Genomic DNA, 18382 nt, shown 5'->3' with positions numbered 1-18382 from the left:
GCTCCAGTCTCTCCAGCCACGCAGCAAAGAAAGGGCCTAAGCAGCTACAAAATGGGCCTTCAAGCAAGGAACCCCAATGGGTGCATCAAGTACAAATGAAACTTGAACTTAACTACTGAGCCTTATGTTTTACAAAAGCATCAGACAGCACACATCAGATATGTGCAAATCAGCATTTGATTCACTGAGTGCAGGAGACAGAAGTATCAGCATTTCACACCTCTTTGTGATTTGCCCTTTCCAAACTAAATACTAAACCCAGCACCAAAACAAACCCATTTCTGACCCCTGTGTGCCTTAAAGAGAGTACGAGTGCTTGGCACCTCCTAAGTTATATATTCCCACCATACCAGCCTTATGTGCTAAAAGTGAATTTTTGAACAAGAGCTTGACATAAGACAATTTAAGCCCTTGCAACTGCTGTGTGATTTAGGGAAGAAGCTGTGTTTAACTTGACTTTTATTAGTTGAGAGGAATGACAAGTCCTTATGCCATACCTGGACTTCTGAGGGACCAGTTCTTGGACATGAGAGTTTGTGTCTCTCAAATCATATATCATGATAGAGCCATTGACCAATCCAGCATAGACATAGTTCGTATCATCGAGACACCAGCAGCAGCTCCAGACGGGACGGCCAGCGTTGTATGTCTGCACTACAGTGTTTGTTGCCAAGCTGCAGAAGAAAAGCAAATTGTTGGCCAGTTGCACAAGCATCTACTGATGAGAAACCAGCATAATTCAGGTAAGCAAATCTAGCTTTTTTAAGTCTTTAGACAGAAACATCTCTCTTTAGACCGAATTCTCAATTAACTCCTCCTTTACTCCAGACATGAATCTGGAAAACCTAACCTGAATAATCCCTTGGATATTGTAAAGTGATTTATAATTCTTCCAGGCCAATGCTTCTTTTTCCACATTGATCTTTGGAGACTGGAAGAGGAAATCTCACAGCAGGGTCTCAGCTGCCTTACTGGCAAGAGAAAGCTGTTACTTTTCTGGAAACAATTAGGAGAAGCAACTCTGGTGTAATCCCGTAATATCACATATTCCTGAGATCTCAGGATTCATGTCTTCAGTTTACATCTCTCGTTACTTCCCCTCTTTTTATGCAAGAGGAACAGTGCTTTTGCCACAAAAGAATCCAATTGAAGCAAGAGTGAGACTGTGAGTGGGGTAAGGACAGTTAAAAAACATTTATAGTATTAATTCTTTCTCCCACAAATGGAGTTTCTAAAGAGGAGGGAAATAAACAGAAAAGCACAATCCAGAACAGCAGATGAGGCTGATACCAGATCAGGACATTTTTACAAAGGGCAGCATTGTCAACATAGGCTTGGCACACTGAGAACAGCAGGAGACAGAAGGCAGCACATATCAAAGTAACTCCGGATAGCCTTTACAACATGTGGGCTTCTCCCTGGGGAAGGGGATTGTGCTCAGGGCTTCAGAGAAGTAAGTAATTGCTCACAGGTAAGTATCATGGGAACAACTACAAGGACAAACCTAGATGGGGAGTTTGATATCAGAACAGTGACTGGGTCAAAAGAACAGGGGGGAAAAAAAGCCTGACAAAACAAACTCATGGTGCTATTTTAAACACTTTCAAGTCAGAGCAGGAGAAAAAAAGACATCTTGGATAATTCCTTTTGGTAGGATGTCTAAGAAATCAGTAACTAGAGAAGAAAGATCACCAAAGGAGAACTGTTCTTGCAGAAGGAGACTGAAAAAAAGTATGAAGATGCTGCTGAAGCAAGCAAGACAGGGATCAAGCACAAAAGCAAGAGGATCACAAGTTCCAAAGCCAAGTGTGGGAGTCAAATGCTTGAGCAGACACTGACAAGGAGCTGCTCTCCAGACTGAACCACGAAAAAAGTATCAACCTGATCAGAAATCTGACACTGACTTTAGCATCAGAGACAGTTTTGTTTACTTGTATCTAGTCTAACAAGTGATTCAACACTGTTACAGGAAAGCAACATTCTGTACATTTTTGTTGCAGAATTAAGTTCTCTTCATTGCTTCACTTGTAGGAAAGAATTGGGACTAATCAGTCATTTGACAGACACTTATCCTGCCTAACCCAATACTGACAGACAGGTTGCACAAAGATGTTAATACATCTCAAAAAGAATCAATCAGCCAATGAAGTTTTGAAGCAGTGTAAGATTAAGATTGAAGAGCAGCAGAGTAGCAAAAAAACACACTCGTAAGCAGTAAATTCTAACAGGACCAGACATTTTTCTCAGTCTCGGTATAATTAGTCTCCAACCTACTGCTTAAAGTCTCTGCTAGCTCTAGAGAGTTTCGAGCACATGCTCAACAATGCTGTTTATGCATTTCATATCCCAGATGAATTCCATGCTCTGCAAGAAATTTAAAATCTGAGAAGCCAATATCAGTGCAGTGAAGAAAGAGCCCAGCCTAAACACCACTTGTTTCTGCTTTATGCCATACAAGTTCTCACACTTCACATTTCCCTGCAGTAACAGAAAACCAAGTGGACAATAGATTTCACGTCTATACATTATGCTACGTTTATTCTCAACACAACTTGGCCAATCCATGCTGAATTATTTTCGACACAGGAAAAGTACTACAGAGATGTAGCTCTGTAACACTTTCACCTAGAAGATGTGACAGCATCAGTAAGTCCTTCCTTCTGATAGTTCCCATATGCAGGAAGAACACACAGACCTGATCTCATCTTCGCAGCATCTTTCAGAATACAGAATTAGCAAGTGCTGCAAGACATTTCTAACAAGAATCCAATCCAGTCTCTTGCACACAGCCAAACCCTGCAGACACAGGCTGCTCCCCACAGCAGGGCTCACCTGGTCAGTTTGAGAGTGCTGTCCAGAGCAGCAGAGAGCAGCAAACCATCTGCTCGAGTGCCGAAAGCCAGGCCCCGGATCTGTTTACTATGGATGGGGATGTACTGACTGCTCTTCAGGTTGGCCACACTCATCATCTTCACACCACAACCTGTCACAGAAGAAGGATAAAGCAGGTTATTGCAAAGCAGCATATGTGTAGAACTTGCTATTTTATGCCAGAACTACAACATCTGTACTGCAGCCTGTGGGGGATGAACACGTTAAAGTTATTTACTGTTCTGGATAAGAACATTGCCAGGTTGGATAAAGCCTTGAGCAATCTGGTCTAGTGGGAGGTGTCCCTGCCCAGAGCAGGGTGGGTGGGACTGGATGATCTCTAATGTCTATTCCAACCCCTTAACATACTATGATAGTATGATAAGAGCTGCCACAAATCATTCTTTAATTCAAATGGCAACTGGGCTAAATCCTTAAGAATCCCAGCCAGCCAGAGCAAATTCAGTTACCAGTGTTACAATTCCTGTTACAAGGTCTGCTGCTCTTTATCCAGCTTCTTCAAAGACACTGCTGCCCAGATAAAACCACACACAATAGGATTACATGGCTATTTAAGAGAACAAGTGTCACGGCAGAGAATGGTTCCAGGTGAACCTAACCTGTGTGCTACAAGAGTCACCACAAAGCCTCCATTCAGAGATTCATTCCCTGGCTACAAATGCAGAAACCCACTTTGTTATGCCTAGATAAGGCACATTAACCTCAAACCCATTAACCAAATAAGTAAGTTTCATCATTCAGAAAGCATTTTGCAAATAAACGCTCAGACTCCTAATGCCAGATCTATTGCACTGAAAAAGCAACTGGCACTGGTCCAGATGTCAGGTCACTGGCCCCTGGAGGTAAGAGTGAGACAAAATCAGGGCCGCCCATGACTTCTTGGCTTCCTATTTCCTCACTAGGAAACAGTGCTCATAGCTTCATAGTAAAAGGACTTTGGGTTTGGGTTTTTTTCTTTGTTCTGTTATGGGTTGTGTTTTTTTGACAGTATTGACAAATTGCCCGCATGTAGATCAATCCACCCACACTGAGGAGCTGTGTTTCTCACTCAGTCACTGGAAGCTTCTCCCTGGTGCCTGGATCCTTGCTCTTTCAGAAGACCCACCTTTGCAAGGAGTACCAGACACAGCTTTTACCTTCTTGTGGATGTGGCACTCCAACAGGAGAGCCAGAGACTCTCTGCTAGGACTCTGCTGTAGAAGTGCCATGAGAAAAGCTACTTCACTAGGCAGAAGCTACCAATGCAAGGACTAGATGAACTACAGGGAGTCTTGTGAGTATTCTCAGTTTACAAGGCATGTGCAAAGGTGAAGCAGAGAACTGTGAAACAAGAAGCAAGTAGAAAAGACATTTAACATTCATCTATGAAGCTCCAAATCTTGACTTGCTTAATTACCAGGAATCAAAGTAGACTGTGGAGAAGGCTGTGATACCACAAGACAACTCAGTGAGTCACAGTATGCCATTACTCTGCAGTTCCCAGTCTGAGACACCAGGAAAACCTTTTCCAAGTGGTACTTGCGCTGGCTTTGGCTGGAGGGGAGGCTGCTTGGGAGGCAGGTGCGGGAGCCACCAGGATGCTGAGAAGCACTCGCGTTGTGCTGGGCCACCAGAGCCTTCAGCTCCTGCCAAGAAAAAACCCAAAGAGCTTTAATGCATCTCTAGTGATGTAACCTTCTGTGCTATCTGCTCCAGATGCTCTAACTGTACTTGTTCTCAGGTAAAGAGGAAAAGTATGGTCATGTTCCTGTGCTCTTCCTGAAGTGCTGCATTTCTAAATCCACGGCCTAGGACAGTGAGCAACAGAAGCATTCAAATACTCCCAGAGTTCTGGCAGAATGCACTCAAAGTCTGTTATTGTATGTATTACACCCTGTGAAAGAAAGGACTCTTGGGCAACACATAAGAGCCAGTAACAATTATTACCAGATCAATGCTGTTTAGAAGAGAATGAACTGCCAAGTATTACATGCAGCTAAACCACAAGAGAAAGTCAATTAAAACCATTTTCCAGAGTTTCCAGAATACCCCATAAAAAAATAAAAGCCCAAGTTCCAACATAAAGGGTGTTGCAGGAAACAAGTCAGTCTATTTAATGACAATGATCCTGTTCTTGTAAACCCTGGGCAGCAAATTCCAGGAATGACAACTCTCTAGAGCTCCAGTCCTGTTTTCCTCCACCTCCATTATGAATGCTCAAGGATGCTCAGCAATGGCATGGCCAAGGACAGCTTCCATGAGCAACAAGGTAGTCTTTGAATTCCTTTTCCCAGAGATCATCAGGGCTGAGGTGGGAATGCAGGCAGTGCTACTTGGCATATTGTGAGTGAACTAGAAATGCCCCTTCCCAAAAAGCATTTGGACTATCTTGCAACCCAAGGTCAAAACCACACAGTACAGAACCCCAGGGATATTTTAGAGGTAGGGTATATATTAAGAAAATTGCTACTTGCTCTCTTTTGCCTGAGCAACACAGATTATGCTTCAAACACTGTGTAATCTTTAAACAATTAAGGGCCACAAGAGTGATATTATGAATTTATCAGTAATTGCAAGTCACTTAACCAGCCACCACTGCTTAACTCACGTGGGAAGCAAAGACAGCAGTTTCTGAAGAGGCAAGATCAAAGATCAAGCTCTACATTAATAGTTATCAAGACCTATAACTTCTGGAAACTGCTCAAGAGGAGAGCAATTCTGACACTTTACAGAGGTCTGATCTGTATTTGCATCAAGTGCATTGCAAATTCCCCAAGGGAACATAGAAATTAAACCAAAACAAAATTCAAAGCTGAAGACTCAAGATGATCCCATTAGAGCAAGCAAAGGTAAAACAGCCTGAGTAAGGAAGAAAGGGCGTGGGGGTTGCCAGGATACTTATGATGGAAGCTATAGCTTCAGGCTTACAGTAAACAGTCAGTGAAAACACAGGTAACTTAGAAAAAGAGTGACTTTTAATCAAAAGTTTAATAAACTAATTATTTCTAAAAAGCAGGAGACCACCACCACTGAGGATCAGAAGAGATTAAAACTATTTGTTGCTCTGGGGACCTTACAAAACTCTCCTTGTCACCTGCACTTAATGTTCAATTTTCACACAGGTTATTACAAAGGAAAGCAAGCAATTAAAATCACAAGGACTATTAGTGCAATGTTTACATTTAAACACAATGGACAAACCCAGCAGAGTCAGGAAGTCTCACTGGAAGCACATTACCTAGGTGATTAAACAACGTTGCACTGCAGACTAAGTCCACTAATTGTGCTCAAAAGAACACTCTATTGGTAACATAAGGCTACACCTTCCTTTAAGATGCTTTGCAGAGTTTTCCTCCTGCCTGGTATTAACTAAGGGCCTTGAGGGCAGACTTCTCTCTCTGCACACACTTTGTCTCCTGGATTTCAGCTTGCCTTTGCAGGGATGACTGGACAGTCACACGGGGGGGGAAAGAAGAGGCTATGCAGCAGAAGTCTTCCTGAGGAGCATGCATGAGAATTAGAAACAGGAGAGCACAATGAATAGGAAACAAAACCCACTAGCTACAATAAATTCTGAACAGTTTTGAGTGTTAGGTTACAGCCTGAATAGCTGATATGAAGCTTTAAAGACAAAGGCAGGTATCAATGACTGTCACTCTCTGGCTGTCTCCCACAGACCCTTACAGGAGCCACATCTGCCACCTCACACTGCACAGCCCAGTCCTGCCTTTAACAGACAGGACAGGACAACTTCAAGCTGTGATGCAGCACTGCAGCCATTCCACCTTCCACCTTCCTTTGGGGTTTGGCTGCAAATTCAGGCTAAGGGACATGGAGCATTTTTAACTGGCTTTATTTATTATAAGCAACAGCAATGAAGTATCAGCTTTAACTTCCCTAGACATCAACTGGAGGAGAACACAAAGATCACAAAGATGAACAATTTTTATGCAATAAAACCATGAGCCTAATTTTTTTTTCTAGAGGTATTAGAGACACATTTTTACTGATATTTTGCCATCCCATTTTTTTTTGGATGCTCTGAAAATCCTATTTTAAAAAAGCTTTTCCATTACATTGAGCAATATAAACTGATCTCTGCAAGGCTCACAATTACATTTGCTCTCTTCTGCACAGCAATGTGCAGTGTCCTGTCATTTCCCTGCCAGTGCTCCCTTTACTGCTCCATACCCAAGCATAGCTACAGCTTTCCACTTGCAAAATTAATCTCTTACCCCAGAAGATCAGTGGTATTAATGCCAGAAGCTAGAGATGGTTTTGCTTATCATTAGCTAACTTTTACTGAAAATGTTGACAAATTCAGGTGGAGTACTGCAGTAGCTCATATCTGATTCTCAAGTTTTCTGCTCCCAAAGGAAAAACTTAAGGTAACAGTAAGGTGCCAGTAGCTCTGCTTCCAAAAGGCAAGCTTGAACCTGCCATGCAGTGTGCAGCACACAGCTCAGCACAGCCCACGCTGCAGGTTTACAGATGGAAACAACACTGCTGAGGGCTTTCTTCCAGAGTTTTAGTTAGCTACCTCCCCTCAACTTCAAGTTCCTTTCCTCATGTATTTTCATATAGCTAAAGACTTTATCCATTTGCTAGTCTCAATCATGTTAAATACTTCAATAACAAAGTGTAATGGACAAGACTGTTAATGGGCAAAGCCAGGGAAAGATGCATACAAACCTAAAGGAGGGTCATAACTAGTGCCATGACAGCTCCTGAGGCACAGCTGAAGAGCATTAGCAACAAAAAGGGTTCACTATGACTTTTGGGGAGACTCCACACCCTGAGCAACCTAACCCCACACTGGAATCACCCAACTAGGGCAGGGCTAGAAATCTCCAGGGGTCCCTCCCAACCTAAATGCTACTATGCAAGTAGTTGCTTTACTAGATGACCTCTCATAAAACAAGGAACTTGTTAGGCATGTGCTCAAAATATAATCAAACAACTTAAAGACTTATTCCAGACTTCTTGCTGATTTTCCGCTCCCCAGAAAATTGTTCTACTTTCAGTTTATTCCTAGCATAAACAAGCACCTTAAAAATTGCTTCCAGCATTTGCATTAACCACTACAGGACAGTGATGAATGCAGTATAAATACTGAAACAGAGCTTAAAGAACACAAGGTACTTAATCTTTATAACATGGGACTTCAATTCAGTTAGACTGGATACTCTATCATTTAACACCAAAAGAATTGCAGGAGAACATTATGGACCTGCAGTTTTATCTTATTCACATTTTTCTTAAGCCAAAGTTTGAACTGGGCCAATTTTCTTATTGGCACTGAGGAGCACACAGCTTCATGTAGGATTTTAGGCAATTTATAAAGCCTTATCTTACATCACACAGGAAGACTTCAGCAAAGAGGATGTTGTATAATGTACAGATATGAATAGCCAAGGCTATAAAAGAATCCAGAAATAAAGAAAAGCATAAAATCGAGTTATTAGACAGTGAGATAATAGATACCATCTACTTCATACAACAAAGAGGTGAGCAAAGTGGCAATGAAACACTCTTGAAAAACCTAGCACTGGTGGAACATGGCAGCTAATTCACAGCTGGAAGCACCAGTAGAGTCCACAATTTATAGGAATCCTGCAAAAGCAGCTGGGATGGGTTACAAAATACCTCGGTATTGCATAAGCCAGAAAGGAATAGCCATCTAGCACCAGTCATTTATTGTCAGTGATTTGTGTTCTAAGGGGACAGAGGGGCCTCTCAGCAGCTGCTCAGCCTATGCATGCAGCCTCCCCTGCTGACAGGACAGGCCTCAGGGTACCAGAAGGTCCTAAACTAGAATGTTGACTGACCTTCAAAAAAAAAAAAATTCAGGGTTTTTTTGTTGCTGTTTTCTTTTCATATTTCATATAGCCATACCTCTTCACAAACTGCTTCTCAAAGGTTCTTGACTAACTAGTCAAGTCTAGACTAATAGGTCTATTTTAAGTTTACTACAGAGTTTGTCAAAGCTTATTTTGATGCAACTACAAGAAAGATGAAGAGAACAAGTCTGGTTCTGTATTACCAGGTCTTTCCAGGCAACACAAAATCTGAGCAGGAACCTGCAACATCAGCAACCAAACAACTCTACTGCTAGGCTGCAACTTTGATTAAGTCTTAAAAGCATCAAAACCAAAGTCAGTGTTATGTAGCATATGTGAATATGACAGCCTGGAATATTTACCAGATTGAGATGTTTACCAGCCTGGGATGATTCACCAACTGAGTTTATTAAATCTGGCTGCTTATTAAAACTGGAAGCCTGTCTTCTGTCCTCTAAGGGAACATGCAAAAGACAGGTTGAAGAGAAAGGGAATCCTCTGTGTATTAGTAGCGTGAGACTCACCTGAACTTGCTTGCGGAGTTTGCTGCATTCATCTGTCAAAACCTGGAGCTGCAGACGGCTCTGCGCAGATTCCAGCTCCGCCTGCCTCCGCAACATTTGCTCCTTTTCTAAAGAGCTGGTGGAAGAAGGGAAAAGCAATCCTTAGTACTAGGTGTTACCCAGAATGCTTCTCTGGGCTGTCAACTCCTGTCCTCAAGCTTCGTCCCAACACAAGTCTTGTTCAGGAAAATTCAAAAGTTAACAGAAACCTGGTACCACACTCATCTAGTGCACTCACCTCGAGATGTTCTCAGTTATGCAATTGTTCTGAATGACTCACTCAAGTATTGTTTCATGGAAACAACAGCCTTTCTCCTCACCCTCTCCAGAAGTACTAAGTAGAGGAGAGTCAAAGAGAAATCAGGGGGTTTTCCCCCTACAGAAACACTTGTGTAAATTCTGTACCATCAGTGTCCATACGACATACAGCAAGCCATAACACAGCAAGGTCTTCAAGCTTGTCTCAGCTACCAGTAACAAATCTGGTATTTCAGGAGGGAATGGAATGGCACAGATAAATTCTCTGTGAATGCCCAAGTAGAGGCCACACTTACTACCTCACCTTGAGCCTTAAAGTGCACAGACACCTTTAGCAGCAGAAGTTTTGGTAACTTACTTGAATTTCTTTCATATAGGCTTATATGAAGGAATAGTTAAAGAAGGGGAAGAAACACCAGTACACCTTAAAATTAGCTGTACGTTTGGGTCTATAAAATTGCCCACTGCATTCTGCGCTTCAAAAGCTGCAGTTTTCCAGTTATTCCAGTAGCTCACATGCAGGGAGCTCTAGCTTGTCTAAGTACTTTCCAAATGCACAGACAATCCCTGCATGTTCACCAAGCACAGAATTCTGTCATTTGCCTATGGCATTTTCATGTGATTTTTTTTTTTTCTGTGGAAGAAACAGGTGAAATGCTGCACTTCACCAGCACAAACTCATTCTGTACACAAGTATCCAGAGCCTGAAGGCTGGTGGGTTTTTTCAATGTGAAGAACAAACCTTGTGATCTTATATGTAATTCAAGGCTACATGCAAATGACACTGATGCATGCACACACACATCTCTGCTCCACTCATGGCTGTGTGCCACAAAGCAGCCACTGCCAGCAGCTCCATGGACCCACAGGCAGTCACTGCTGTCTGTCTGCCTCACAACAAGAACAGGAGGCAGAGGAGGTGCAGGGCAAGAGGGGAAGGGCTGCAGCAAGACAGACACGGACAGCAGTCAGACAACTACTCCTCCGTGAGAGATTAAATTTAAGCACCTAAATGCCTTTGAAAAAATCTTACATCTTGTTTATTTTACAGTGTCAATCCAGAAAAAGAAGTGCGACCCTTTTAAAGGTACAGTTCAAACACCTGCAGGCAGTGGGAATCTGGGCAGAGGGTTTTTTTTTTCCCTTTATGATTGTTACTCCTCAGTCATTTCTGAGCAATAATTACCAGGATAGTGAGGTTTCTGTTGAAGGACTGCCTTGAAAGAACAGTGGGATAGTTACAGACATGTGAAGAAACCCCAATTAAATTCTATTCACAAGATTCACAAGAACTCAGATATCTGCAGCCTTTCAATTGCAGATTATTATCTATGACAGCATTTTACTGAAAAGAAATGAGTCCCCATTTTCATACCTGCTTTTCCTTTTTTATCCAACACAAAGTCTGCATTTAAGTTGCAAGGGGAAGTAGAGTCCCAGTAATGCTTGCTGACCTTTTGTAAGTAAAGCTACATGAAGAGTTTGACAAAGCAAGATGGAAAGTGATTCGTATGAGAGATTACTCTGTTCAAAGCATGCAGAAAAGATGGCAGAAAAGGTCAGCTCTTCATCCCCCTCGCATTCCTAACTATGCCTTGCTTTTCCCACCTAATGATGAATTAGCAATATACAGCTTTTTGGCATCAACTCTGCATGTACTCCCATGATAACATTTCAGGATATAGCACAAGATAGCTTTTGCTGTTTCAGGGCCACAAAATGCAAACTCAAGAACTCTGTTCCTAAAGAAAATTCTCCTTTTGGGTAAGCCACGTGCAACACAGCAAGGCCTTGGTTTGTTAAGCCTGATAAACCCCAAGGGAATGCACAAATTGCTTTAGACAAGACAGGAAATTAAAGCATGAAGTAGCAGCCAGAGTGCAGCTTTCAGTGTCAAGTGAGCAGGTTGTATCTAAGTGGAGACTCTGTACCTTCTCATGCGCTCCTGCTCGCTGGTGTCCAGAGCCTTCAGAGTGCGAGCGTACAGGATCACAATGTCAGAGCGCTTGGCCTTCTTATTGCACTGAAAAAAAAGACAAGTTGGGTTCATCTACAAGAATTCAACTATCCAAACTATGCATCTCTAGGTATTATTTTGAAAAATTCTTATAGCTTTGCAGGGAGGGGTTGGCTACTGGAAAACAGAGCCATGAATATTGATACAGAGTGTTTGCAAGACAGCCCCTCGTACAGACACCAGAGCTCTCATAGGGGCTGCAATAGTTAAGGTCACATGTTCTACTGCACCTTTAATATTCCATCTCCTTGCCTCCCACTAAATGTATTCTGCTAATGCATCAGCAACACAGCAACATTAGGTAAGTTCCAGGGCCAAAAACCAGTAACAACACACCAAACCACAAATAACAAAACCCCAAAAACAAACAAAGAGGGAAAAACCAAGATCCAAAACAAAACACCAGCCCAACCTCTGGTTTTAAAACCTCAAAACTGGCTGCTTGGCTAACAGACAAGGATTTAGGAGCCCTCAAGTATATTCCTAACTCTGTTAACTCTGTACTATATTCCTTTGACCAAATCCTACAGGCTCAAATCCATAAAAGTGTCCCAGTGCCAGTATGAAACATTGACATCCCACAGATTTCAGTGACACACAGGGAGTCAGATATTTCAATAATTTTGTCATCTAGCTACAGCCATTTAGTACTTTAGATTCACCTTAAAAAGAAGGGAATGTATCCCCCTCCCAAGTCAGGACTTGCCAATGCCATAATTTCTTCCAAGCTCATTGTTTTGCACATATTCTTCGTTGATCAGAAAAGAAACAGTGAATACCCAGATTGAGTAACCTCTGCTGAACATTAGATTACTATGTGCACTTAAAATGAAGACTTCTCTATTCTTTAGCAGCATGAAGATACCACAGGCAATAGTTTGAGATCAGACCACCCCCTCCCTTTGTAAAGAACTGCCTTGCAGAGCAGTAAGAGGCTAAGACAGTTTTCCTGGCAGCCAGCAGCTGTCACTGGCAGAATCAGGAATGCTGCAATTTCACAGTAACTTGCTCTCAAGCCACTTAGTATACAGAGCACCATGCACAGCAACTCTGGGCTATTCAACCAGAGAACGCTCAGTCGCAAAGGACAGCGACTGAAAATGAAGGGAAGATGATTTATCTGCAAGGTTCTCTCCAGAACAAGCTCTCCCAGGAATGTTTTAGTAATTATATCATTGGAAGAGAAAGAGGGTGCAAGCACCCCCTGTACCCCTTATGCGCTGTTAGGGTTCAAGAAGAAAGCAGCCACAACATTCCCAAGAGTAAAGATGCCAGGCAGGTCTCGGAGAACTCTGGGCCTACGTGGGGGAAGAAAAGCTTTCACAGAATTAACAGGGATAAGAAAAATAAACTTGGGGCCTTTGCTATGGCAACAGTGATTCTTTAGGTTTAATCACATCACACATCAGTAGGACATTTCTTGCTGAGAGGAGAGTATCCTGCACAAAGTCAGGCAAGACTATGGAAGCTCTCAAAATGACAAAGCCAAAGAAATCCTGGGCTTCCAGCCACCGACTCGGAAAGCGGCAGAATTGAATCCTAGTTACAAGGTACTCGTTGACCTATTTTTTGTCAATATTCCTTTCTGGAGAAAAGGAATAAGGAATGGAAGCACATCACACAGAAGTGTAGACGTCATCAGAAGAGATCAGTATTAGCCATGGAAAGAAAGCTGAAAAGAGCACCCTCAAAAGCTGATTTAGCACTTGCACATGGACATTAAAGATGCAACTTGGTTCTCAGTTTGCTCTCTGCAAACTTCCTGAACAACCTGGTCCTCCTAAAGGCTGCAGAAGCAGATGCAGTTCAAAGCAGAAGATTAACCAACTGAAAACTAGACTAGCTGACCTTCAGGGTCCTTTCCAACCCTAACCATTCCACGGTTCCAAAACAGTTCTCAGATTTCTTGTGCAATAACATATTCTTTATGCTTAGTTAACTGTTTCTAGGAGTCTGTCTGTTATTTCCACTCCAGGTGATACACTCCAGGACCACAGTGTGATGTTCTGAAACCATTTACAGGTTTAGCACTTGAACTCTCAACCTTCTGTGTCTGCTACTCACAAATGCTCTACTTCAGGGAGAAAAAAACAAGTTATTAACTCATCCTTTAAAGCAATGCCAGTCATTCCTGGCCTAGTTACATCAAAATAATGGTGGGGTTTGTTATTTCTGACAGCAGCTCACGCAGCAAGCAGTTGTACAAGTCACAGTGATCATGCCTGCAGCAGAAATTACCCAATGGCAAGTGCTTTCCAGGGCACATAAACACCCAATTTACCTGGGGGCACTTCCCTGCTTGTCCCCTGAGCCACCTGTCAATGCAGGTGTAACCAAAGAGGTGTCCACATCGCAGCGCGGACAGACGGTGGTCCCCAGCATTGGTCCACTGCTCAAAGCAGATGGCACAGGTATCTCCTTCCTCCTCCTCCAGAGGTGCAACAGGAACTGATGGCTCCAGTTTCTTCGGTGGAGTTCTCTAGGATTAGAAATTAAAAAAGCAACACAACTGTTTTAGAAAATGCAGCATTTATCATACATAATCTGCCTCCAAAAGCATTTAGCTCATGTCACCTGCTTTTGCTGGACTTCAGCCGCTTCACCTTCACGGTTTTCATGTTCTGCAGAAGCTTGAGACAAAGCTTGAGGTAGCTCTGCTTGGACCTGGCTGGAAACTAAAGAAAGCATTGCTGAAATGAACTGACACATAACAGGGGAAAAGGTGTTCTCCTGCTTTGATCTGAAATCATCAGGGCATAGGTTAAGCAGTGCAACAACAGCACAGGTTACATACAAAGCTTCACATCAGTGTCCTGGACACAGTTGGTGTCTAAGCCCTTCTATACATCAACAGTAGAGCTGAAGAACTTTATGTTTTCTTTTATGAAGAGCAACAGAATTTCAGTGAAAAAGGTGAGGTCTTTTGAGGACAGCAATTGTTATCAGACTTTTCTGATCTGCATGAAACAAACAGATCTGGTCTATAGTTAGGCTAATGTAAGGTTATATCCCTGCATCATTATGCCCTGAGAAAGACAGACACCAATAAGCAGAAGCTGCTTTGCCAAGGGATCTAAGCATGCATATTTCATGTGCCAAGAAAGCATTTCCCGTATGCTGGCTGTCCATTCACTCCGACTTAAGCAGTTTTCCAGCTGGTAGTTGTCTAACTACCAACTCTGCTGGGCTGTATGTTTTTGTGGTGGGCCCTTCTGTTGAGGCACAGGCACACACAACTGCTACATGTGGATTTCCACCACTAGCATCCTAAAAGGGAGCAAAAATCACTGCCTCCCTGCTAGCTCCTGACAAAACAAAGAGTTATTAAACTCATTTAGTAATCGAGGCAGATATTCTCAATCCAGTGGAAGCATCACCTAACCCTGTCCAACGTCAATAAAGTTTTCAGCCTCTGTGGTTCTGGGCTGTAAGAGGAGCCAGTAGCTTATATAAGCGAAATAGACAAGGGAATTAAAAAAAATCCAACAGAGAGCATATGTTCACACAATATTATACAGCACATAACAGCTTGAACTCCTGCCACGTGTAAGACTAGCCCAGAGCAAGCAGAATGGATCTGTTCAAAAGGCACCTCATATTGTACCCTCAAAAAAAGGTAACAAGGTGGGCTGGCCAATCAAAACCAAAACTGAGGGCAGAGAGTGAATCATAAGGAATTCCTTAGAGACTGAAGCAAAAAAAATAACCTTGTTGTTGTATTCACTGGGCATCAATAACCTTGACTAGCAAGTTAGCTGTTTGTCACTCTTACATAAACTGCATATGTTCATCACAAACAATGTCACTGAAGTGTGTGGCAGCCTGTGAACATGAGCTTGGATAAAGAACTTGCAAGCCAGAAAGAGCCAATGAAAGCAAAAGACAAACAAAAAGCACCTCCACCTCTTCAGCTAGAGTGTCACGAGAAGTTACAGGAATGAGAGGAAAACTCTGAACTGAAGCAGATTGAAATCTCAAATAATTAAAAAATACTGAATCAGATCCTTCTCTGACAGCACTGCTGATCTCCAAACTGCAACCTGATGTCTTTTGTAACACTCTTTGATAATATATAACAGTAGAAGCATGGTAAGTAAAAATCCCTAAATCTGAAGTTATAAATAATCCTGGAAATGTTCAGGATAAGTACCAGCCTGCAAACAGCAGAAAGATTGTATTTAACATTATGGCAGCAATCAGCCATTGCTGCTGCTGCTCTCAGGAGCTGCTTGCCAGAAAACCGTGTGGCAGCAACCTGCTCCTGTCAGCTGTGGGCACAGGGATCTCTCGGCACCGTCTGTTGTGAAGCTCAAAAGGATTTCCCTGCAGAGTTTTCAAACAGCAAGAAGAGTGTCTGAAATCAGTCTCTACACAACTCAAGTACAGCACAAACCTCCTGAGCTCACTGCTGGAGGTGTCTCCTGGGCTGATGGTAACGGTGGTGCATCAGCCTCCACCTCCTCCTCCTCCTCCTCAGCAGAAGAGCTGCTGTCAGAGTTGCTTACTTCAACCACTTCATCCGGGCTGTGCTCCTGGTTGTCCCTCACAACGGTCGTGGGCCCCAGGTGAGGAACTGATCCTGCAGCTGGCTCCTGGGTCCTACTGATTTGAAAGTAATGGGCCAGTGCTGCCCTGGGTCCAGAAAAGCAAGAAACAAAAGCCACAGTTATTTCAGGTAAGCTAAAAACTCAGCACATTTCTCCATGATTGTTTGCACTGAATTTCCCAGTGTTTGCCTGCAACAGGAAGGTATCACAGCTATCAAATCAGACCTTCTCTGGTAGGGGGGCAATCCCATACAATAACCCACTTTGTGAACAATCAGCAGGATCAGCAACAATTCCTGTTGCTCAGCTCAAAGAAAATCTCCTTCTCATTACAGCAGTGATATTGTCTTCTTCTAGGGTGGGCTTGGAGAGAAGAAAACCAAAGTAGGATCATCCACTAATAAGCTTAAGGAACTCCCCATCGGTCTCTGCAACCCTAACTCCATCATGGTTCCCTTGACCACTGCTACTGGGAAAATGCATAAGGCTTGTATCAGAGCCTCATTCCATTGGCTACTTTTGCCAAGTCTTCCTAGTGTCCCTTTTCTTTTCTACTGGAACTTCATCCCTGGATAGAAACATCCTCCCCTTTCCCCCATCAGTTCAGCTATCATCTCAATTATCCTTCAGATTCGAAAGAGTTTTCTGGGTTGCCTTCTAGCCCTGAGAACTACAGTGACCTTCACATGCAATCTGAGGGCAAACAATACAGTTGTGTTTAATCAACTGGAAGGAGAGAAGTCCTTGGTCTCACTGACTTTAAAGGCAATGCTTCAGATAATTATAATTTTGCCTTTGGCATTTACAAAAGCTACAAAGATAAGACAAAAACCAAACAAACCAGAAACTTGGATTTCTTTCTGCCTGGAGAGCATCCCCACTCATCACCCTTTAAACTCACTGCAAATGGTATTAAATACAAATAATTTTCTTTGTCCAAAGGTAACAAAAGAAAAAACCCTATAGAAAAATACGTTTGTGAAAGTTTCTGCAGCAATTGTCACCAGAGAATGTAATCAGGCAGTCCCCAAATCAAAGGTGAAATGCAAATCAGAGCATAAGCTCCACTGAGCTAAATGCTGGCTGGAACTGCTGAGAGTCAGCACTGCTGCAGGAAGCACCGACAGGAATCTGGCTCAGCAGAGGGAACAGTGGGAGCAGAAGCTCTGCAAGCAAATTGGAATGTGAAGAAGGGCTCAAGAGGCAACACCACCACTGCCAACATATGAAACAGAGGGATTCACTTAACAAGAGCAAAGATCCTGCCAGAAGAAACCAGAAGTCACTGCGGTATTACTGAGCTCAAAAGGTAGGTGAGGTGCCCTGAATTTGGCCACAGCCACACACCTGGACTGGGCTGGGCTCTGTTAGCCAGGGAGCAAGGCAGTTTTGAACTGATGCTGTACTTGGTAAGAGTATAGTTCTGACCCAATTTCTACTTTACCTGGCACTGACTGCTCTCTGGGAACCACCGATTCTCTGCTGCCTGCGAGCTCTCCTCACTTGCGGACGCTGTGTGAGCTGTGGCACAGGCAGTGGCTGGCGTGGATCAAACGACCCTTGCAGCCTCTGCAGCCTGCTGAAGGCTGTGGCAGGACTCAAGGGCGGCTCAGGTTCCGCAGCTGCTTCCCGTGCTGTGCCACGGTTTGGTGTGACAACAGCGTCGTCAGCAGGAGGAACTGCAGCACTGCCTCCGCCTTCCCCGAGCCCTGGAGCGTGGGACGACAGCGCCGTGTGACCAGAGGGCTCTGTGGGAAGTGTCCTGAAGTTCTCCACGGAATAACCGGCCACTGGCTGGAGATCAACTTCCATCTCTTCTTGAGCCATTTCTGCAAAGAGTTGAAGAACACTAGTATTTATTTGCAAGTCTGGACCTTACTTCTTGCCTGATGGTAGCGAGAACCAGGTGCAGCACTCAGGGACTACAAAAGGCTTTAGAATTCAGAGTCAAGAGAAAATTTGTCCTTTTGCAGGAGAGCTAAACCACCACAAGTCAATACATGTACATGAGTTGGCACAGCAGGCAGCACATTCTGAGTCCTGGGCTCAAAGTCTTTGCATCAACAGCAGCTAGCACCAAAGGCACACTGCAAAGTCAAATAAGCTTTGGGATGAGTTAAGGTTTTCTTGCTGGCGTAATTTATTTGCCAGGTAAATTCATGTGGATCTCAGAGTACAGTTTGGAAATATTTGAGACTCTCCATAGGGAGCAGCACAGCTCAAGCACCCACAGATACAGCCAGAAACAAGCTCTACCACAGAATGTTTGGCTGCACTGCTTTCAGG

General features: G+C 43.2%; 1 protein-coding gene across 1 annotated transcript in view; it reads right to left on the bottom strand.

The window, feature by feature from the left end:
- RFWD3 (ring finger and WD repeat domain 3) overlaps window positions 1–17923 on the bottom strand; it is a 19644-nt gene extending 1721 nt beyond the window's left edge. The window contains exons 1-9 of the mRNA XM_009077967.1: window positions 17541–17923; window positions 15943–16181; window positions 14124–14224; window positions 13831–14028; window positions 11464–11555; window positions 9236–9350; window positions 4289–4517; window positions 2833–2983; window positions 498–674 (exon numbers count right to left, since the gene is read on the bottom strand). Of these exons, the coding sequence (XP_009076215.1) occupies window positions 498–674; window positions 2833–2983; window positions 4289–4517; window positions 9236–9350; window positions 11464–11555; window positions 13831–14028; window positions 14124–14224; window positions 15943–16181; window positions 17541–17923 (1685 nt within the window). The remainder of the gene's footprint in view (window positions 1–497; window positions 675–2832; window positions 2984–4288; window positions 4518–9235; window positions 9351–11463; window positions 11556–13830; window positions 14029–14123; window positions 14225–15942; window positions 16182–17540) is intronic.
- Between the last annotated feature and the right edge of the window lie 459 nt (window positions 17924–18382).

The sequence above is a fragment of the Acanthisitta chloris genome, unplaced genomic scaffold (assembly GCF_000695815.1).
Source record: "Acanthisitta chloris isolate BGI_N310 unplaced genomic scaffold, ASM69581v1 scaffold15697, whole genome shotgun sequence".
In the NCBI taxonomy this organism is placed as follows: domain Eukaryota; kingdom Metazoa; phylum Chordata; class Aves; order Passeriformes; family Acanthisittidae; genus Acanthisitta; species Acanthisitta chloris.
Note: the sequence above shows the minus strand (reverse complement) of the source record. Positions and strands in the feature narration are given on the sequence as shown.